The sequence below is a fragment of the Sarcophilus harrisii genome, chromosome 6, assembly GCF_902635505.1.
Source record: "Sarcophilus harrisii chromosome 6, mSarHar1.11, whole genome shotgun sequence".
Classification (NCBI taxonomy): domain Eukaryota; kingdom Metazoa; phylum Chordata; class Mammalia; order Dasyuromorphia; family Dasyuridae; genus Sarcophilus; species Sarcophilus harrisii.
The window spans coordinates 201,256,354-201,280,245 of NC_045431.1; the positions used below are offsets into that span (position 1 = coordinate 201,256,354).

General features: G+C 42.5%; 1 protein-coding gene across 5 annotated transcripts in view; it reads right to left on the reverse strand.

Moving 5' to 3' along the window:
- The window catches only part of DENND2B (DENN domain containing 2B), a 200,096-nt gene that overhangs the window by 67,116 nt on the left and 109,088 nt on the right, over window positions 1–23,892 (reverse strand). For all 5 annotated transcript variants that reach the window (XM_031941941.1, XM_031941942.1, XM_031941943.1 and 2 more), the window contains one exon: window positions 4,367–4,471. In XM_031941941.1, coding sequence (XP_031797801.1) covers window positions 4,367–4,446 — 80 coding nt within the window. In that variant the 5' untranslated portion in view covers window positions 4,447–4,471. The remainder of the gene's footprint in view (window positions 1–4,366; window positions 4,472–23,892) is intronic.

The following is a 23,892-nucleotide window of genomic DNA, read 5'->3' on the forward strand; positions in this document are numbered from 1 at the left end:
TGATGCTTCCCTCTCCTTCATTTCCCCATATTTAATTAGCTGCCAATTGTGAGGAGGAAGAAGAAAATGAGAAGGAGGAGGAGGGGAAGGAAGGAAAGGGAAAGAGGGAAGGAGAGAAAGAAGGGAGGGAGGGAGGAAGGAGGGAAGAAAAGAGGGGAGGAAGGGAGGAGGGGAGGGAGAAAGGAAGGCAAGGAAGGAAAAAGGAGGAAGGGAGGAAGGAAGGGAAAACTAGTGAAAACTCAAAGCAGCAATAGATTTTCTGGACCAAGCAGATGCTGGAACCAAGGAACAGCAAGGGATTTAAAAGTATGAACAGGATGAGGACACCCCAGACCCTGTCCATTGCCATGACTATGAATTGTATAAACCATGTTCAGGAATACCAGAGTTGATTCTCAAGTGCCCCCTGTTCCTTCCTCACTTATGGAGGCCTTAATCTCAGGGTAGAATTAGGAGTCAGGAGGACTGACTGAGTATTCACTCAGGTCCCTGGAGGGGCCCGATGCTTGATGCTGTAGCAAGCAATCAATATAGCTTTCCCTTTGGGCTAGGGGAAGTAACCAAGGTAATAGTGTAAATGCGGGTAAATGGGTTATCTCTGGGGAAGGGCTAGGAGAGTTGTTTTGAATGTTTAGGCAAGTGCAGGTGAGAGTCCTTTTCATTTTTTTGCTGGGCTTTATAAGGCCTCTTTTTATATTCAATATGTTGTTATTAGCCCTAGTGCTTGCATGGAATCTGAAAGCCCTTTATATTTTTGGTAAAGATTTAGACACAAATTAAATTCTGGTGTTTCCAGATTATATCCTGCATAGGAGCATGAACCAAAGAACATAACTAGCAGGGAGCCTGCAAAAGTGAAACTGATTTTCAATAAAACTAGACATTAGGTTCTGGATCACATGCTCTGTAACTCTCTCAGAAAAGGGGTAGGATGGCTCCACATTTAGACCAGGATGACCTAAATTCAAGTCTGACCTTTGTCAGGTGCTGGCTGTGTGACCCAGCACATCACCTGCCTTCTCAGTGGCCCCAGGAAACTCTAAGACCAGGTGTGGAACAGGTACTTCCCTGCTTCAGGGGAGGGAGTCTACACACTGGGGATTCCCAAACCAACAAAACTATAGAACAAAAACAAGAAGCAGCAACCGATTATCCATATGGGAGTCATTTCTGAATCAGCCGGCTTTTGGTCGGCTATGGAGTAAAGGGCAAGATCAGCATCCACCTAGAAAGAACAACCCTGTGGACAATTATCCCAACTCCATCCTGACCTCTCAGCCAAGGTCTGAAAGCAGGAAATGAAGAAAAGAGCAGACATTAAAATGTCCTGTAGAACTCTAAGTAGCCACCAAAACACTCGAGTCAGAAGGAGACTGAAAGCAAAACTGCCTCATACAACAGTGAGATGCAGCAAATGGGGAAAAGGAGTTTGCAGAAAACTCAATCAACTGAGATTACACCCCAAGCATTTAAGGATAAGAGCCAATTAGGACAATAGAAAGAAAATTCTAATATTTCCTAGAATTTCTATGACAAATTATTTTTTTTCAGCAATGATGATAGAGCCACAACATTTGGATGTTTTAACAGTTTAGTTCAGGGGTCCTCCAACTACGGCCGTGGGCCAGATACAGCAGCTGAGGACGTTTATCCCCCTCACCCAGGGCTATGAAGTTTCTTTATTTAAAGGCCCACAAAACAAAGTTTTTGTTTTTACTGTAGTCCGGCCCTCCAATAGTCTGAGGGACAGTGAACTGACCCCCTATTTAAAAAGTTTGAGGACCCCTGGAATGTTCTATATGAGGAGATAGAAATGGCATTAATGGAAAGAAAAATTGGACCCGATTATGACATGGAGCTGGATGGGCCTTCCATTGAGCTGGTCCATCAAAATGTCTACTTTAGTCACTATAAAAAGGAGTTTATATTTATCTCCATTAATTTTGTAGTAAATTGACGTCATAATGATGGGAATAAAATCTTACACTTGGGTTCCAAAAATTCATTTTATAAGTAAAATACATGGGAGGCCATTGGTCCCAAAAAGATCAAGGACTTTTAGTGGGCCACAGGTCCAATATTAATTAACAGTATGATATGGCGACCCCCACAAATCCATGCCATCTTGAGCTTCTCTGAGAGAGATTGGGTTCCTAGAAATAAGGATACGTCCTGTTGTGGGCACCACCTTTTAGGAAGGACAATAAGCTGAGAGAATAGCATGAGGAAAACAACCAGGATGATGAAAGGTGGCAGCTCTCTATGTAAAGACCTGGGATTTTGAACAAGAGAAGGGTCATCAGGGACCCAGCACTTGTCTTCAAGGGTGTTACACAGAAGAGGGATTTGATTTCTCCTGTTTGGTTCCAGAGCAGAAGTAGAAATAAGGTGGAAATTGCCAAGAGGCAAATTTAGGTTGATGTATAAAACAACTTCATTTGAGGACCACTATTCCCAGGTAGGATGACGCGTCTCTGGAGGCGACAACTTTCCCTTCCCTGGAAGTCTTCCAACCAAGGCTGGAGGGTGATTTATCAAGTGTTTTTGTTTGGGGAGGGGGGATTCTTTTTGAGGAATCAGCTATTGGGAAATTCAGAAATTCTGTGAAACTATTAATTCTGTTTCTGTAACAACCTGAGCCCAGAACTGGACAAGAGTAAAATGGTGGGCTAAATGGCCCTGGGGATTTTAGCAGTCTTAATCTGCTCCCCAACAAGTACACCGGTGTGTTTTGTTTTTAAACCTCAATATTCTTTCTTCTAGTGTTGCTAAATGATTATGAACCATGGAAGGAAAAAAGGAAAGTGACAAGCATTTATTAAGCACCACTATGCGAAGTACTTTACTAATATTAACCTGGGAAGTATATATTATTATCCCGATTTTACAGAAGAGAATCCTGACCCTTAAAAGGGTTGAATGACTTACTTGGGTCACAAAGCCAGTAAGTCCCTGGGGCTGGACTTGAACCCAGACCTTCCTGACTAAGCTCTGCACTCTATCTACTGCTTGACTAACTGCCTCATGAAATATTACCATCTTGGAGGATCAGTACTGTCGGTGACAGCTCCCTACCCTCACCCAATTTTTACCTGTTGAAATAATAATCTTCTCCTTGAGACCTCACACAGGAAAGGAAATAGAACAAGCATTTATTAAGCACCTACTATGTGCACAGTTCTATAATGCAACCAGATGACACGGTAAATAGAATACCAGGTCTGGAGTCAGAAAGACCTGAATTTAAATATGGCCTCAGACACTGACTAGCTGTATGACTCTGGACAAGTCTGCCTCAGTTTCCTCATCTGTAAAATGAGCTGGAGAAGGAAATGGCAAAGCCCGGCACTATCTCTGCCAAGAAAACCCCAAATGGGGTCCTGAAGAATTGGGCAATGGAAAAAGCATTTACTACAATTATTCTTTTGTATTATAGTCCTGTTAGATGGGATGTTCCATGGGCAAATATCACCTCTTATCTCTCCTTTCTCCTTCCTCCCAGCACAGTCAAATCAACACTCGGCTAAATTTGTGGAACTGAGTCTCCGGTGCTTTGCACACAGCAGACACACGATTAAGAATAATGACGTTTCTGTAGCTCTTTAGCATTTCAGATGAAGCTACTCTGAGGCTGTGACATGGGCAAGATCCCACAGCTAGTAAAAAGCCCAGACTCTAAGCCAGCTCCCTGAAAGACCTGCTATCCCCCACATCATTGGATAATGAATTTATTGAGTCATTCACTACAAAGAAAAATGCTTAGAGAGAGGCTCAAAACCCAAGAACCTTCATCAGCTCCGGCTCCAGGGAGAAAGGGGTCCCAGCTCCAAAACTGGGGTGCTCCCAGCCCAGCTCCAGACCCCTGCTGAAAGGGCCAACCAGTGGGCTGGACTTCCCACACAATGAGACTCCCCAGCCCCTTCCTCAACCTCAGACTGAGACACGGGCTAGCTGGTCCCCACACCCAGGACAGGCCCGGGTGGCTCCAGGCAGAGGGTCTCCTCCATACCTGTACCTCTCCCAGTGCCAGCGTTTATGAATGAATGAACTAGGACATCTGGCCAGTCTCAGCCCCCGGGCTCCCATTCTCTCACACCGCCTGTTTCCTGCCGTCCCCTAAATCTCTGGGGGAGGAGAAAGGCCCTTGTCGCTGGCTAACAGGCTCGTCCTGCTGGGAGGTGAATAATCCCTGAAACCCGTCTCAGGGCAGGCGAGGGCAGGCGATGGCAGGAGACGGCTCTCACAGGCCAGGCTTCTGCCCACTACCCCACCTGCCTTAGGCCGGACCAACTGTCGCCAGGCTTTGTGGGACGCCTCTGAAGTCCCCCAGTGCTAACCCTGAAGCCAGGTCCTGGAGCCCACTCACCGGCCCAGGGTCTCCCGGGGGGGTTTAGTGCCTCCAGCTCCGTGGGTGATGCTGGCATTCTTGTTGGCAGTCATGGTCATTTCGGCTCTCCGTGAATCCAAGTCCCTGCAAAGGAGAAAGGGCACATGAGAGGCAGAATTCCCTAGGGGGTCCTCAGGGTCCTCCACTTCCAGGAGGCCCGGAAAACTACCTTTAATCCAAGCATCAACTCCAAGTGTGACACCATGAGGTCTTTGGGAATGGGTTCTTGAGCTAAGGGAGGAGGTGAGATTAACTTCTTTCCACTAGGGCTTCCGGGGGCATTCATAGGTTATTTATCACTTATGAGTGACCACCTCCCCCGGGGCCAAAGTTTAATAGGAAACATTAAAAAAGGAAAACAAAAATAACTAAAATTTATATGGCATTTAATAATACCAAATATCATGCTAAGTGCTTTACAATTATTATCTCATTTGGTGCTCACAACAATCCTAGGAGGTAGGTATTACTATTCCTATTTTACAGATGGGGAAACTGAGGCAAAGAGGGTTAGGTGACTTGCTCAGGATCACAGTTAATAAGTCGCTGAGGCTGGATTGACTTTAGACTGACTTTAGACTCGGCGCTCTATCTCCTGCGTCTCCTGGCTGAAAATAAATCAATAAAATGAGGAAAATAAATTCTGCGAGATAATGAGGAAATAATATATACGTACATATATGTGAGAGAGACAGATGGGTCTAATCCACACAAATACATGTATAGACAAAGAAATGTATTATCTGTATAGAAGCCACAATCCAAAATGAATGGATTAACCCCAAATTAACTTTTTGAAATAGTGCTCATAGGAAGGGCAGATGAAAACCACGCTGAGGATCGATCACAGACCCTGCAAATCAGCAGAGCCGTCAATGCCGAAGGGCCAGGGGAGATAGGCACACTAATGCTACAAATTGGTCCGACTGTTCTTGGGAACTATTTGTGACACTGGTCATACCCTCCGACCCTCTGTATGTGCCGGTGGGCACACACGCCAAAGAAGGTCAGTCGTAAAGCACTTAGTTAGCCCAGGACTTTTGTAGGGCAAAGCAAAGGAAACGTTCTTTTTGGGAGCAGTGATTGGGGATGAATAAACTTGTGCTATAAAGATGGAATGGAATGCAGTTATGTACTCTCTTAAAAAGTGAGGAATAAGAGGAATTCAGAGAAAAATGGGGACACGTTACAAAAATTAGTGGCGCAGATTAAAATAAGTAGGATCAGGATAATATATGCAACAAATACAACAATGGATGGATGGAAATTGGTGCATTGGTTAAAGCCCAGAACATGGTGAATGGAAGACCTTGGTTCAAATGCAGCCTCAGACACTTAGATTATATGATCTAAATTTAGCAAGTCACTTAACAACTGACTGCCTCAGTTTCCTCATCTGTAACATGGGCACAATATTAGGTCCTACCTCCCGGAGTTGTGAGAATAAGCTATTTCTAAATAGCTTAAAAGTTTATCTTTAAAAAAAATCTTAAAAATCTAAAAATGTTAAGGCTATTCACTAGCTATTACTATTTCAAACAGGGGTCCTCAAACTACGGCCTGCAGGCCAGATGCGACAGCTCATGACAATTATCCCCCTCACCCAGGGCTATGAAGTTTCTTTATTTAAAGGCCCATAAAACAAAGTTTTTGTTGTTACTCTAGTCCAGTCCTCCAACAGTCTGAGGGGACAGTGAACTGGACCCCTATTTAAAAAGTTTGAGGACCCCTGATTTAAAAGATGACTAATAGAAAGCCAAACTGAATTAAATGGAAAACTAGCATCAGTCCCAGAGTATTTCATGGGACTGAAGGCGGGCAGAGTGTTACATTATTGTGAGATGATTTAATCATTGTATTGGTAGTTTTTGCTTTTTTCTCCCTTTGGTACAAGGGATTTAATAAAGTAAAGTTTAATTACCAGGGTAAGGGGGAGGCTGAAATACATCCAGAAATTACTGTACTGGAAAAGCAAAAAACAGCAATAAAGCTTTAAAAACAAAACATTAAGATGTACTCCTTAAAAAGTGTCCGATTTGGGTATAAGAGCAGGAACCAAGATGATCTGAAGGTTCCTTGAATATGTTGCAGTTGTGAGGAAGTTGGTATGATGTGTCCTGCTAAGTGTTGCCAGTGGGCGAGGAGGAGGTGCCCCTCACATACACCATCATCTTAGTCAAGCCTGGCAGAGCAAGTGCTCTTAACCACGGGCCCACACACTTGTTTAGCATTTTTTAAAACTGCATTTCAAAACAATACTTTTCATCTGCTCAATTTTTTGATCATACCAAGGACAGCTTGTTCTTTGTTTATTTAAGAGAACTTTAATTTTTTTAATTGGAAAAAAGGATTCATTAGGCATTGTTACAACCTCCTGAAAGTTTCTGGGGAGGTTGTATGGACCCAGCAACCAAGGGATCACTTCCTGAGGTGATATCCTGAAAAAAAGAGTATTTTATTTTGTGCATTAAAAAAAAAAAATTCTAACAAAATTCATCCAGAAGCACAAAAGATCAAGAATATCAAGGGAATTAGGGTTTTTTTTTTTTAATTACAAAGAAGGGTAGCCTCATAATACCAGCGCTCAAATTATATTATAAAGTGGCAATCACCATAACTATCTGTTACTGGCTAAAAAATAGAGGGGTAAATCAGTGGAATAAATTAGATACAAAATATATCATAGTAAATGACCATAGTTATCTAGTATTTGATAAATCTAAAGATCCCAGCTTCTGAGACAAAGGCTGACAAAAAATTATTGGGGAAACTAGAAAACAGGATGGCAGAAACAAGGTAAAGATCAGTCTTTTATACATATACCAAGATAAGGTCAAAATGAGTATATGATTTAGACATAAAGGGTGATGCCATAAGCAAGTCAGGAGGCTGTGAAATAGTTTGTCAGATCTACAGAAAAGAGAAAAATTTTTGACCAAACAAGAAACAGGAAACATTATGAGATAGAAAATGAATATTTTGATTATATCACCTCCCATCTATCAGATTGGCTAATATGACAGAAAAGGAAGATGATAAATTTTTTAAAAGATGTGGGAAAGTTGGGATACTAATACACTGTTTGTTGGTGGAGTTGTAAGATGATCCAATTGTTCTAGAGAGCAATTTTGAATTATGCCCAAAGTGTATACCCTTTGATCCAGTAATACACTATTAGGCCTGTATCCTAAAAAGATCATAAAAAAAAAAAGGAAAGGACCTTCATGTACCAAAATATCTATAACATCTTTTTTTGTGATGGCAAAGAATTAGAAATTGAGGAGATGCGTATCAATTGAGGAATGGCTCAACAAATTGTGGTATACAAATGTAATGAAATATTATTGTGCTCTAAGAAATGATGAACAAGCAGATTTCAGAAAAACCTGAATTTTATACAATTATATACAATCATATATATATTTATATAATATATATTTATATTTTATATAATTATATAATTTTATATATTATTATATTTATATGTATTTTATTTATAACATATTTATATATAAACATTATAATATATATTTTGCATAGATATAAACATATATTATATCTATATAATACTACATATATAAAATATACATAAATATATTTATATATAAGCTATATAAATATAAATCTACATCAAATTGCTTACTGTTTTAGGGTAAGGGAGGGAGAGAATGGAGAAAAATTTAGAACTCAATTTTTAAAATGAATGTTAAACAATAAGATTAGATGATGATCAATTCTGTTGGATGTGGCTTTTTCTAACAATGAGATGATTCAGATCACTTCCAATAATTCTGTGATGAAGAGAGCCATCTACACCCAGAGAGAGGACTGTGGGAACTGAGTGTGCACACAACACAGAATTCTCATTCTCTCTGTTGTTGTTTGCTTGCACTTTGTTTTCTTTCTCATTTTTTCTCTCTCTTAATCCAATTTTTCTTATGTAGCAAATTAACTGTATAAATATGTACACATACATTGGATTTAACATATATGCTAACATATTTAACATGTCTGAGACTACCTATCATGTAGGGAAGGGGTGGGAGGAAGGAGGGATAAATTACCCATGCATATATTTTGTAAATAAAAAGCTTTAATAAAAAAGGAAAAAAAATAAAATATTAAAAATTGTCTCTGCAAGTAATTTGGAAAATAAATGAAATATTATTTTTTAAAAATCAGTAACAGAATGTGATGAAACACATATTGTTCTTTCTCTCCCTGGAATTTCCTGCCAAAGAAGTCCGGACCCATGACTGTGAAGGCCTTTTGTGAAGCTTTAGGTGAGAGCTTGGGGGTCGGGGATGGGGAGAGGAAACAACCGTGGCTTTGGTATGGTATTCAGGAGGTCCAAGGAGAAGCTGGTGCAGAGAGAAACCCAGAGAGAAGAGCCCACAAGGGGAAGCCTCAAAGGAAACACAGATACACAAGACAGTCTCTTCTTTTAAGTGTGAAAAGTGGCAAATGACAAGTCAACGACAGGTGGCAAAAACCCATTTCTCCCCTTGTTTGCAAATGACACAAAAGCTGCATTACTAAGATGTTCAAAGACAGAACTTAGAGTCTAAGAAGTCAGAATAACAGATTTAATCTGGTAAGATTAATTTAAAGTCCAATTCTTGAGTTCACATACTCAACTATCTTGATTATGTATAATTATTATACATTATACATATATATACATTTATACATTAATTCTCAGAGGTATAAAATGGGGGAGGAGCTTCAGACAGACAGCGATTCTAGCTCATTTGGTTGGACATCTTGCCACTTGCCCTGCCATCAGGCCAACGAAGGCACTGCCCATTCTCCATTGGGTTCCCTTCTCCACAGATCCCTACAGATCTTTCATTATCCTTTTCTTGGACATTACTCCCCCACATGTATCTGACATCTCTCTCCAGCTCAATGTAAGTTCCTTAAAGGCATGGACTCTCATCCACATCTCTTTTTATCCTAGAATTTAATACAATGTCATCCTTCCATCTTTTTGCCTTTGATCTAGACGGCCCCCATTCCTAGAATGTTTTTCACTTAAGAGTGACTGTAAACATTCTCCTCTTGGTTCTGTTAAGTTTGGTCTGTATAAGTTCATATAAATCTCACATTTCTCTAAATTCTTCACACCCACCATTCCTCACTGCATAATAACACAATACTCCATCCTATTCATCTAGTATTTGAGTCATTCTCTAACTGATGGGCAATCACTTTGTTTCTTGGCTACCACAAAGTGTGTTGCTATGTTTTGGTATACGTGGAACTTTTTGTTTTTGTCTTCAGCTTTCCTGGAGTATGTACTCAATAGAGGGATGAATCAATGAACCAAAGAGCAGTAAATTTGGTCACTTTTGGACCACTTTACTACTCTACTAAAAATGCAAAAGACGCTTGTCTTCTCTTCCAACAATGACCATTTCCAGGGAGCATTCTCAAGAAGCTTTCTCTCCATTCCTTGTGTCTATTAAAGTTAACTTCCTCTTCAGTCCTTTTCTCTCCTCTGCATGGAAGAGCAACTTCTAGTTCCTTTGACTTCTGGGTTGTTTACTTGGGAATTTTATAGCTGAAGGGCCCTCCAATAACACTGACTTCTGGAGCTGATGATGCTGAAAGGGTGGGGGACAGAGGTGAGAGGGAAAGGAGTGCTGAGGAACTGGACAATACTTTTCTAGGCCTCAGAAAGGATGCAGCTCAGACGAATCAAGATTTCTTTCCATTTTCCTCTCCCTGAACTTTTTATTCCCTCCCACCCATTCCCAGATGCCTTCTTTTCCAACTTTATCCTGAAAACAAAACTTTAAGTTAGAGTTTTTGGCCTTAGTTTTAAGTTTTTAGTGTTGTCCTACCAGATGGTCTGTCTCCACTTCAGCAAAAACAGATTTTATAGAAGCCTCAAGTTGTATTAAAACACTTCCCATAAGCATAAAGTGGGATAAGAGTTGCTTGGGCAGTTCTAAGCCAAAGGAACTCTCCCAGAGCTTCCAAGGCAACATCAAAGGCCCAGCATAGCTTCACGCCAGGCCAGAAACCTACCCTCTGGTACTCGTTCCACCTCATCCTCCTGGTTTTTTTCCCCTATCTTTCTCTTTCTATATCTGTTTGTTTTTCTCTTTCTTTTTCTGTCTGTCCGTCCTTCTACTTGTCCCTTTTTCTCTCCCTCCTTACGTCACTGTCAGAACAATGACCTTTATGCATTAATCTTATCATGTTACTCATCTGTCCAAAACCCTTTCACAGCCCCCTGCTGCTTACTGAATACAGTTCCCTTTGCCAGCCCTCAAGGACCCTTTAGTATGGTAAACTTTCTTGATGATTGATAATCACTTGAACCTCTATGCAGTTCCAGTACACAGAATTTAAGAGGTCTCTAGAATAAACATGAGGGGACAGACATCGTCAAGCCCATACCTCAGTAAGTATCCTTTTCTACAAGATCTCCCCAGAGATCCTTCTACAAAGGTCTCCTACAGAGATCCTTTCAAGATCTTCACTCATCTTCTTCTCAAAGACTTCCAGTGAAATGGCATTTTCTCAATGCCCTAGGGAGCCCATTTTACTTAGGCGTAGCTTTTTCCTAGTATCAAGCCTAAATCAGCCTCTCTGAAACTCTCAATTATTGTTCCCACTTCTGCTTTCTGGGGCCACATTGAACATCTTCTTGCTCTTTAAATCAGCAAAGAAAGCTACCATCCTCCTCCTCTAGGCCTTCTCTTCCCTAAGTTAAAGCTCTCCTTCAAATGTTCCTTCGAAAGATTGTTCCACATGGTCCTCACATGGCATATGGACAAAGTCTAGAGAACAATTACTCCCTCCCCAGTCTTTTTTAAGGGGGAAAAAAAACCCCTAGGACTGTCTTAATGTAGCCTAGAACAATGAGCACTTTTTTTGGCTTGGTCAACCCCACGGATTCATGTTGAGTATCTAGTCCACTAAAATCCCCCAGACATTTTCTCAGGGAAATTGTTGACTAGCCAAACCCCTCCCAATCTTGGCACCTGGGAAGTTGCTTTTTAGAATCTAAATGTAGAGCTTTAAATCTGCTCCCAGGACTGCAGCATGGCATTTTCACTTTTGTTGTTTGCTTGCATTTTGTTTTCTGTTTTTTCCCCCTTTTTGATCTGATTTTTCTTGTGCAGCAGGATAGTTGTATAGATATGTACACATATATTGGATTTAACATATATTGGATTACTTGCTATTGAAGGGAGGAAGTGGAGGGAAGGAAGGGAACATTCAGAATAAAGGTTTTTCAAGGGTCAATGTTGAAAAATTACTCATGCATATGTTTTGTAAATAAAAAGCTTTAATAAAAAATTAACAAAATTACCCCGGTTACGGCTCAATACCATTAATGGGGCCCTTTGTTCTAGCCTGTTCCATGTTGTGCTTCTGACTCTCTCAGACTCCATCACCACATCCCAGCTGCCTGGAGCTCCCCTCAGCTCTTGGAACTCCTCACCTCGGAATACCCTGAAGCCGCGCCATATCAGTCCTTTATTCCCCTCCCTCAGACTCTCTGGGCCCCTTCCCTTGGATTTTCAGCTCTCATTTATTGCCACCTTAGAATGCAGGCTCCCTGAGGGCAGGCACTGTACCTTGCCAGGGTTGTTCTTCAGAGCTTAGCGCAGACTGTATCCCATAACCAAATGCTCACGCTTGCCTGTTTGTTGCTGGATTAGAGGGACCTTTTAGGGACCAGATTCTGGCATCTGATACGTTAGCTTTTCTTCTAAAGTACGTGCCAGCGTCAAACCTGATAAACGCGACATTCACACCTTCATCCAGCTTGTTGATAAAAAAATACTGAACCACACTGGGCCACAGGCCCCGGCTCCCCGGAGCTCCACTAAAGACCTCCCTCCCAGCCGACGCCAATCCATTAACTGGGCCCAAATGGTCAGTGAGTGCCGGTCTCCCCAGCAGCGCTCTCCTCCTGCCCACAGGCCCCACAAACACCGAAGAAGCAACTGTCAAAATACCCAGCGGAAACCCAAGCGCCTCGTTCTTCTGTCGCCCGTGGACAAGCAGATGAAATCCTGGCCTTTTCTCCAAGCTGGAGCGGAGGGATCTCCATTACCCTCCTAGCTTAACAGCTCACAGAGCCTCCCTTTAAGAATGTGCCCTAGGGTGGCTGAGCTCCCTCAGAGAGCTGGAGACCTCTTCTCTCTTTGAAACAGGGAGAAGCTTTGCCCGGCTCCAGCCCAGAACCAGCTCCCCTTCTCTGAGAGCTGTGAGAGCTCGCTGACAGAGACTCAGCAGCCACATCTGCCGGGGTTTGGGGTCTTCCGGGACGGGCCTGGTGGCTTGGACAAGCTGCTGCCAGACATTCTCTCCTCAGAACTTCTCTACTCCCACCTACCCATTTCTGGTTCTCTCCTCCTTAATCCAACCACCATTTTTCTTGGAAGGAAATGCAGAAAACACAGTAAGGGAGTAGAGCATCCTCTGTTCCCATTCCATTGATCTGAACCTTCCCTCTCATTCTCCTTTGATCCCCAACAAAGCTTAAACCAACCAAAACACCACGGGTACCATCCTTGGCACCTGTCACCATGTCCAGCCCATCCTAGCTTTACTTCTCCTGACAGGTTTTTTAAAAACAGGAATAGATTCCTTTTATATATTCAGTCACAAAGATTAGCCTTTTCCTCCTTTCTGTCTTTATAAAATGCAAATGTGTCAAGTTCTGTATAATAAGTTTATGTAATCGGCGGTTTCTTCAAGACAGCTCCTTTTTTCCCTTTTCAAGGGAATCCTATCCAGTTGTCTTCAGAATTTCCTTCCTGACAATTTCATATCCCTCTTGATTCAATTTCCTTTTTCAAAATATTAGCCTAAGTTGCAACAGACTTGTGATGGAAAGTGCCATCCACATTAGGAGACAGAACTATGGAGACTGAATGTGATCAAAGCAGAATATTTCTACATTTTTGTTATTTAGTTTACTTGTTTTTTCCTCTCATTTTTTTTTAACCTTTTGATCTTTTTTTTTCATTGTTTTTTTGCTGAGGTGATTGGGGTTAAATGACTTGCCCAGAGTCACACAGGTAGGAAGTGTTAAATGTATGAGATCACATTTGAACTCAGGTCCTCCTGAATCCTGGGCTGGTCCTCTATCCACTGTGCAACTTAACTGTCCCAGTTTTTGTTTTTGTTTTGTTTTTTTTAACACAGCTTGATGGATATGGAAATATATTTAGAAGAATTTCGCATGTTTAACCTTTGTTGGATTGCTTGCTGTCTTGGGGAGAAGAGGAAGAAACTTAGAACACAAGTTTTTGCAAAGGTGAATGCTGACAACTTTCTTTGCATGTATTGGAAAAATAAAATACTATTAAAATAAATTTAAATATATATTATATATATTAGCCTAAAGGATCCTATGAATCTCTGTACACTTCTTGAGCTTTCAGTCCTTTACTCATACTATTCCTTACACCTAGAATTTATTTTATCTTCTACTATATCAACTGGATCCCCCTTTTTTGGGGGGGGGACTGAGGTAATTGGGGTTAAGTGACTTGGCCAGGGTCACACAGCCAGGAAGTGTTAAGTGTCTGAGGCTAGATTAAGAACTCAGGTCCTCCTGACTTCAGAGTTGGTGCTCTATCCACTGCGCCACTTAGCTGCCCCACTGGATTCCTATTTTAAAAATAAAATCCATCAAGAAACATTGTTGTTCAATCACTTCAGTCCTGTCAGACTCTTCATGACCCCCTCTGGGGTTTTCTTGGCAGAGACACTAGAGCAGTTTGCCATTTCCCTCTTCTGTTCGTTTGACAGGCGAGGAAATGGAAGCAAACAGAGTGAAATGACACGCACAAGGTCACATTGCTAACGAGCGTCTGAAGCTGTATTTGAACTCGGGTCTTTCTGACCCAGAGCTCTATCCACTGCTCCGCGTAAGTGCCCAAGAAACATTAAGCATCTGTTATATGCAGTGCATGATTCCAGACACTGGAGGCACAAAGACAAAAGCAAAACTAAACTTCTGCCCTCAAGGAGTTAACAGTCTAGCAAGAAACAAAACCTGTTTATGTGCATGTGACTCAGTACTTGGGGAGTCTGGTGCGATAACATGATTACCCATTCCTCGTAATGGTCACTGAGTGAGAAAAGTCAATGACTGAAAGGATCTCTAAATTAGGGACTGGCTCCATGTCTGGCTTTTGTCTTCCTTTGACTCTCCCATCAGGCCATTCTTTGTCTCAATTCTTACCTAGCCTAAAGCACTGAATGGGTGTTGCCTTGATCAAACTGAGAGGACCGAGATCTCCCACTGCATCCAGGGTCACCTCCAGCTGTCCTGATCTATACCTTGCCATTGGACCCAGAAGACTCCAGAGGAGAAACGGAGGCAGGTGACTTTGCACAGCCCTTTTCCCCCTAAATCCTATTCATTCAGGCAACATTTCCCTGGTGTTTTGATGCTTTTTGAGAAAGAAGAACATCATCAACAACAGCTGGCAAATATTGTTCTTGCACTAGACCGCCCCAGAGTAAAAAGGGAAGCTTGTAAGGAAATGGGCCGGAGCATACGGTAGCTAAAAACTCATGTGTTACTCTAGATGAGACAGACCTGGGCGGCCTCTTGTACTTGCTCTTTTTTTGACCTCAGGTGAAGGAGTTCTGAACTCCCGGTAGACATGTCCAGGCTTGGAGGCCATTTGGTGAGTTTGAGATATTCAGACGATCAGAATACTGCGGTCAAAAATGACTGGCAACAAGGAAAGGCGTCCTTGGCAACTATTCCAGGGCTTTGGGAGAAAACAATAAACTGGAAGATGAATCCAGGCCCTCCTCAGACTGGCAGAGGAATTATTTGAACATGTAGAACTTAGGTGAAATATTAACAAGACCTATTCAGCTCTTTACATTTCCAAGTTTTTGATTCCAGGTCCTAGCAAGTTGTGATAATCATCTTAAGTCTTGTCAACGTGTACTGTATTTCTGATGTCTTTTAGCACTTCTTTTGTTTTTTTTGTTTTTTGTTTTTTGACTTTCTCCTTTGAGGAGACCCCGGATATGAGTCCAAACCAAAGCTATAACTAATTTTTCTTATGATACCAGGGTGGGAATACAAGGAGCTGAAGAGTGAGCCTCTCCTTTGACAAGTTCAGTTCAAAGGAGATGGATCCTTAAGTGGAGAGGGAATGGGTCTAATGCCCCTGGGCCCAAAAACAGTTTATATATTGCTGGACATACAGATGTGAAAGGACTATATAATATCTACTAATGTACCCTCACAACAACAAGAGACTCGTGCCTCTTTTTTCACTCTTGGGGGAAAAATATTATAGTCTTCCCGAAACAGAGACAAAATGGTTCAGAGCCTTAATTAACTTGTTTGCCTAATGCAGTTTCTTGGTCACCCGAGGGCATTAAAAAGTCTCACTCATGCACAGTCAGAGCCCCCTCTGACTCAGTGAATTTTGGGGAAAAAATATTCTAGTTTTACTCAGAGACAAAATGGTTCAGAGACTTAATTTTTGAAGACCATGCAAGTTACTGTGTCCATCCCCACAGGCTGGCCCTGGTGACAGACCCATTTCATATGGACACAAGGAGCCCGAGTCCAGTGGTGTTAGGGTAAAGTAAACCTTTTGTTAACCATTCAGTGACTTCCTGGCAGGTGCCTCATTCCATCCCTACATCAAACATGAACTCAAGTTGCTCCTAGCCACAGGTACACATAAAAGCTAGGAGAGGATTTTGAGAAGAAGGCAGCTGAAGACCTAAGGAGAAAAACCTGATATAAAATGAGCTCAGCCCTGGAGCCAGGAGGACCTGGGACACTTACTAGCTGTGATCCTAAGCAAGTCACTTAATTCCAATTGTCTCAAAAAAAATTAGCTCAGTCCTGAAGGAAATTAGCAATTCTGAGCAAGGGAGGGAAGAGGGAGTGAGTTTTAGGAATGGAACAAAGCCAGAAGAAAAGCACAGAGATTCAGTGCATTTACAATGAACAGTAAGAAGGCCTGGTAGGGTGCTTAACAGAGTGCCTGGCACACAGTAGGTGCTTAATAATGCCTGTTTCCCTTTCCCCTTCCCCCTTCTAGGAGGAGACAGACTAAAGTCAGATATGGCTGCATAGAGATGACAACTGAACCCATGGGAATAGGTGAGATCCTTAAGTGAAGGAAGATAGAAAAGATGGCCAGCCCCCAAGCCTTAGTGTATATGATGTGGATGAAGAGCTAGTTAAGGAAGAACAGTCGGAGGACTAGGAGAGAACAATCCTGAAAATCACAGAGAGGACACGGCGTCCAAGAGGGTAAGAATACAGTCAACAGGGCAAATGATTCAGAGAAGAAAGCCAAAGAGACAAGAGGCAAGAAGAGTCCTTTCCCAGTGCCATTCTGCATTGTCCCAAAGGCTGACCCCCTCCCATCCGACGGGCAACGTCCAGAACTCAGGGATCTGGCTCTCCCAGGAGCACACGAGAATGTCTTCTCCTTTCCCAAGGAGCTGCAGATTTTCTCTGGAAGCTCCACCATCCAAACTCTCAAATTCTGAAGGAACTTACACAAAGCTCGGGCTACCCAGAAAGCCTCCGCTCTGCTAGAGGACCAGATTCCAAGATTACAATGCCTTGAGAATTCCAAGTATTTCCCCCTCTGCAGAGCGGAGGGGGAGAGGACTCAGAACAGCGAGCGGCCTTGAACTCTCCCAGGCTGTTACCATTCCCGTTCCTGGGTGAAGGAAGGAGTCTCCACTCCCCACTTTTGCTATGGAAGAAGGAAGAAGCTGAAATTCCCCGAGAGCTTTTACAGGCCCCACAGAGGAGCCGATTCTTCAGTCAAACAGTAAGAGTTCACTGCATCCCTTAGTTTGATTGTGGAAGTCTTCAAAATGACCAGGGGCTAATGACCAACACCCTCGAATTTTATTAGAGAACTTTTACAGTTGATCAGAGCCTCTTCTCCAACCCTGACCAACCTCTTCCCCACCATTCCCCAGTCCAAACAGTAAAGTCCCTAGCACTATAACCCCCAAGAGTGGTTCTCCAACAGGTACTGAGGGACCTGAGAAAGGCTCCTCAGGGATGGCAGCATGGGTCCGCTTGCCCTCAGTTCTAAGTGTCCCCTCCTCCTTCCACACCCCAGAACTCGGGCATGTTGACAAGGAAGGGCTTAAAAGCTTCCTGCATCTGCAGCGATGCTGCCATTTGCCTGTTGGCTCCCTGTAGTCCCCTAAAAGAGGGCCAGCTGTGAGCCTCCAATGACATCATCCAGCCACCACCCAAGGGATGCTGAGCCTTTCATTCGTAGGAGAGAGAAACCACAGCAATCACCAGCAAAGCAGCCCACCAGTGTCATGGGGGACGGCGGCGTCTTGAATTCCTGCTTCCCTCAAGACAAAGTCCATCCTTGCCACTTCTCTTGGCTCTGGAGAAACCCAAGGACGAGGGGCAAAATCTGAGAGGGGATAAAGTGACCTCCCTGTGTGATCTGGTCAGGGAAACCAAGCCCTTGGTCAGTTCCTGGCAAATCAGGAAATCATGGCAGCTCCGGCTGAGCCAGAGAAAGAGAAAAGTGGAGGGGACAGGGGGGCAAGGGAAGAAAAGGACCCTTACCTACCCTCACAGACCAAGCTCCTGAGTTTCATTCAGAAGAAAAGGAAACATAGGAGTGGCCCTTATTGGGGTGGAAGCCCTCACCCTAGGCTCCTTGATTCTGAATTGTAAAGAATAAAAAGTGAATGGGACCTGCCAGGGTCACCCAAGAAAGCAGGCAATGGCTGCCTCTGAGGGGCTCTCTCACCGCTACTATAAACTGCAGGTGCTTTGGAGTCCACAGAGTCATACACTTAATTTCAGTGGTAACAATAACCGACCTCTAAGTCCTTGCAGTCCAGACACAACATTGGAAGGAACAAATGAGACAGAGAGATGTGTGTGAACACACATATGTATATATATGAGTATATATATTATATATGTATAATATGACACAATAGACACATAAAAGTTTTCATTTCTATACACACATAAACAATAGATTATGTGTGTATATTATATACTTAACACACACACAAAACATATTTCATATTTCAATACATACACAATATATATTATATATGTATAATGCTATACGTGTATATAAAACATACTTTCATTCCCATATATACATACATACACGTGTCTATGTATACGCTGTTATATAATACATGCATATTTTATTTCCATATACACATTATATATGTATAATATATTGCATGATATACACGTTATATTATTTCTATATATACATACATAATATATATAATGTATTATAAAAGTGCATAAAATCAATTTGCATTTCCATATACAAATACATAAATAAAATATGTATACTATATTGCATAATATTTAAATGTCTATATGCATACAATAATGTGTATAATGTATTACAAATATACATATTTTCATTTCATACATACACAAATAATATATGTGTGAATATTATATAATATATGCATAAAATATATCATTCATTTCCATCTATACATAAAATATTTTTGTTTCCACATACATATATGATTATGTATAAAATATATCTTGTTTCCATGTACATAGACACATACATAGCTGATATATATATATAACATATTTTTGTTTCCGTATATACACAGATCCATGCACACATATAATATACATACAGAGACATACATATATGACATATACATAAAACCTATTTCCGTTTCCCTGTATCCCTACAAGCACACACACATGAATCCGGAGTCCCTCGGGTCGGATGCCAGGCCATCCTTTTCCTGCCCTCCCGGCCCCCCAGCTAGAATCCCACTTTTCCTGCGGAGTCAGCCAAGGCTGCAGCCGTTTCTAGTTCTAGAGGCCTCCTACCCCTTCCTGCCACTCCCCCTCAGGCAGATGGCTTTGGGGGACAGGAGGATTTCATCCGTCCCTGAGGGGGGCCGGCTCCTTAGAGGATGGGGGGGCTGCCTCAGAGGCAGAACTTCCTCTCCCTTTGTCCCTTTTAAGCAAAGCCGGTGCTACTTGGCAGCAGCAGGTGCTTTGAGGTTCCTGCAGCCAGAGCCAAGTGGGATTTCCCAGCATCCCGGGGCCGGGCAGGCCAGGAGCTCCCGCAAGACTCCCTGGGGCAGCGGCCTGGCCCAAACCTGAACAACTTCCTTCCCTGCCGCCCAGAGAAAGGGGAGAATCCTGCTCCCCACCCCCACTCCCAGGCTCCCAGGCCTCACTTCTGAGCCCACAGAAGAGCTCACTGAGGTCCCCAACAAAGCTCAAAGGCTGGCCCGAGGCAGGCTGGACAGCGGGGGATTCTGGGGCTAACCCATTCATCACCCAGGGGCTGGGGCAGGGGACCTGGGAAAAGCTCGGACTGGAGATCTGCATGAAAATGGGACCTTTGTGCTCTGCACAGAATCCCTTTGCCCCCTGAAGTCATAATCCTCCCCCTGTGACATCACAGCTGCTCCCACAATTGCCAATTGTTTGTGATGTCACAAGGTGAACCCTTACAATTGCAGCCGGGGCAGGGGCCGCAGCTACCCAAAGCCTCAAGGCGGGGATTTTCATTCTCATTCAGATTTCTTCAGCAAAAAAGAAAAAGGCCTCAAGATTCACCAGAGAAGGGAATGATGGTGCCTGGGCCTTGTGTTCCACCTTCAGTCTGGGGCCCAAGGGTCCCATGGGAGAAAGTCAAGGCCAAGAAATATGAAGCCACCCTGTCTGTGTCAGACTGAGTCCCTTCTCCCTCTATCGCCCAAGGCCCAAAGCCCCCAGATCCCGTCCCACAGCCTCTGTGTCAGGCTCTGGAGCCGGGAGGTGAAAGACCAGGCACCAGAGCTCTGTGGCTGGGAAACGCGGACTCGCCTAGGGACCTGAAACCAAGGCAAGAGGCCCACAGAAGGGTTAATTACTGCTACCAGATCTGGAAAGTAGTCCCTGTCCAGCCAGTCTCCTACCCAAGCTCCTTCTCATCCTGAATCATTAGTAAAAATGACCAATGGCAATTAATAGCTAAGAGAGCCCAGGTGACAGCTCTGCCCATTGTCCAAAAGTCTCAGACCTTTTAGTCTCCTCAACTCTGAGCCCCTCCCATAGGACGGCCCAAAGGCCCACCTGAACCAGAATCTGGGTCCCCGGGGCTGGAACCAATCAGCCAACAGGGCAAAGCAAGATGGCAGCCACGGTCCCGATACAGAGCACAGAGCTTCCAGCCTTACTCTCTCATCCCCCCTGTGACCAGTCCCGCTGCCTGCACAGAAATGATGGCTGTCCTTCCTGGGCCACTTAGAAAAGAGGGCATGGCACGGCCCCAGTCTGCTGCGGCCGTCCTGTAGCCTGGACCCCATAGGCCCTAATAGGGTCTGCTGGGTGGCGCAGTGGATAGAGCACCTGCCCCAAAGTCAGCAGGACCCGAGTTCAAATCTGACCTCAGACACTTAACACTTCCCAGCAGTGTGACTTAAGATACTTAATCCCAACTGCCTCAGCAAAAAAAAAAAAAAAAAGAAAGAAAAGAAAAAGAAAGAAAGAAAAGAAAAGCTACTATGCAAAGAAAATAGAAGCAATACTCCCACCATGATCACATCATGTCCAGGGAATAGACAGTGAAGCCCCCTTTGTGATAGGCCATTAACCCCAGGCCCAGAACTGGATAGTTCTGCTTAATTATTGCTCATTCTTAGAGCTTTCAGTGGGGATGGCCTAAGGAGAAATATTGAGAAAGCTTTTAAAAGAAGCTTTAAAAAGTGCATTTGGTAGTGTGATAATTACAGAAGCTACCGTTTAAACAGTGCTTCAACTGGGTGCAAAGGACTTTAGATGTTTAATCATTTAATCCCCACTACAACCTGTGAGTTATCATCCTCGTTTCATAGATGAGGAAAAAAGAGACAGAAAGAGGTTAAAAATAAGACAACTTGTGAGTGTCCAAGGCAGCATCCAAACTCAGGACTTCCTGAGAAGGTGAAATCTGAGCTTGATATCCTGAAGTAGGAGAGGGAAAGACTTCGGCAGGTGGGAAAAAGGGTGGTATAGGGGGCTATTGCAGGTATCGGGGGATCACTGAACCAAGGCTCCCTCACTGGGAGATCTCAAGCAAATCACAACTCTCCGGTGACCAACTATAAATGAAAGGGTTTGGCCTGGGAGGAAAGAGTTCCTCCGGTTCCAATACTGATTCTCACTCTTTGATTTGGCTGAGATGCAGGAAAGGCTGCCTCTACTTACCAAAACACACATACCTGGGAACTATATAAACACTACAAAATACACTTTACAGAAATAGACAAACCTAAATTATTAGAGAAGTGTTGATTGTTCATGAGTAGGTCATGGCAACATAATAAAAATATTACCTAAATTAATTTACTTATTCACTACCATACTAAACTTTACCAAAGGATTAATTTTAGTTTTAATTCATCTAGAGATCAAAAGTAGCAAGTGTCAAGGGAAGTAATGAAAAAGGGTGGAGAAAAAAGGATCTTAGCAGAATGAGACCCCAAACTATACTGTAAAGCAGGAGCTATCATAACTAGTTGATACTGTTTACAAAAAGATTGAGAAATTAATCAGTGGAACAAATTAAATATATAACATACAGAAAAGCAAAGAAAACACAGTATGTCTTAATGTGTAATAATCCAATGATCCCAGCTATTGGTATATAGAGGGAGAACACACCTCATTTGTCAAATTTTGTTGTTTATCCATTTTCAATCAATTTGACTCTTTGTGAACCTCTTTGGGGCTTTCCTGGCAGATATACTTGCCATTTCCTTCTCTAGCTCATTTTACAGAGGAAGAAAGGAATAAGTGACATGCCCAGGATCACACAGTTAGGATTTGTCAATAACTGATGGGAAAATTAGAAAGCAGTCTGGCATAAAGTAGGTAACAGATCAATATCTCACCATATGCATAACTCCAAATAAACACAAGAGTTAGACATTATGATGTTATAAACAATTAAGAGAATTAAGGAAGAAATTTCCATTTACAACCATGGATCATTAGGCTAGATGAGGGAGATTTATTTTTACAAGAGATAGAAAAGATCACAAGATAAAATCGAAAATTTTGATCATACAAAATTTAAAAGTTTTGGAGGAAACAAAAGCAAATTTTTAAAAATTAGAAGGAAAACCAGGGCAGGGTAAGTAAAGATCTCATGTCCAAGATATGCAAGGAATTGATTCAAATTTATAAGAATCATTCTCCAATTGGTGATTGTTGAAAACATATGAACAGGCAGTTTTCAGAGGTTAAAAGTCCAAGCTCTCATCAGCCTTACTAAAAAATGTTCCAAATCACTAATAATTATAGAAACACAAATTAAAGCAACTCTGAGGTCATACCTCATACCTATTATATTGGCAAAGCTGGTCCCTCAAAAAGGAAAATGACAAATGTTTAAGGAACTGCAAAGCACTCTTGATGTATTAGTTCAAGCATTCTTGAAAGGAAGGAAGGAAGGAAGGGAAAGAGGGAGGGAGGGAGAAAGAAAGGGAGGAAGGAAGGGAGGGAGGGAGGAGGGAGGAAGGAAGGAAGGAAGGGAAAGAGGGAGGGAGGGAGAAAGAAAGGAGAAAGGAAGGAGGAGGAAGAAGGAAGGAAGGAAGGAAGGAAGGAAGGAAGGAAGGAAGGAAGGAAGGAAGGAAGGAAGGAAGGAAGGAAGGAAGGAAGGAAGGAAGGAAGGAAGGAAGGAAGGAAGGAAGGAAGGAAGGAAGGAAGGAAGTTAGGAAGCTGAATCTAGAATAAGAAGATTCAAGTTCAAATCCCAGGTTTTCTGAATTCCAAACTTGACTATTGCACCACCAGTTCCTCATCTATAAAATATCTACAAGACTACAGCTGTTGATTTTAGAAAGACCTGGAGAGACTTACATGAACTCATGCTAAGTAAAGTGAGCAAAAGCAGCAGAACATGGTACACAGTAACAACAAGATTGTGTGATGGGATTAATTCTGATGGATGTGGCTCTTTTCAACAATGAGGTCATTTTCGGGTCAAATCCAATAGACTTGTGAAGGAGAGAGCCATCTGCATCCAGAAAGAGAATTGTGGAGACTGAAGTGTGGATTACACTTTTATTGTTTGTTTACTTGTGGTGTTTTGTTTTTTGTTTTTTTGAGCTTTTTCCCTTTTTTTTTTGATTGGATTTTTCTTGTGCATAGCGATAAATGTGAAAATATATTTGGAAGAACTGCACGTTTAACCTATATTGGATTGTTTGCTGTTGTCTAGGGGAGAGGGAGAAAAATATGGAACACAAGGTTTTGCAAGGGTGAATACTGAAAACTACCTTTGCATGTATTTTGAAAGATAAAAAGCTATGATAAAAAATGATTCTATGAAGCCCACATTAGCTCTGAAGACAATTCCAAAAGAAGAACTCCACACATGTTTTGTGCATTGACAGAGTTACTGAAATTAGTTCCCCAAAGGGACTTCTCAAAGGTAATTTCATTCATTTCAAACAGTATTCGTTCTACATTCTAGAGCTCGGCACAAGGCGGATGTGGGCTGGAGGATACAGAG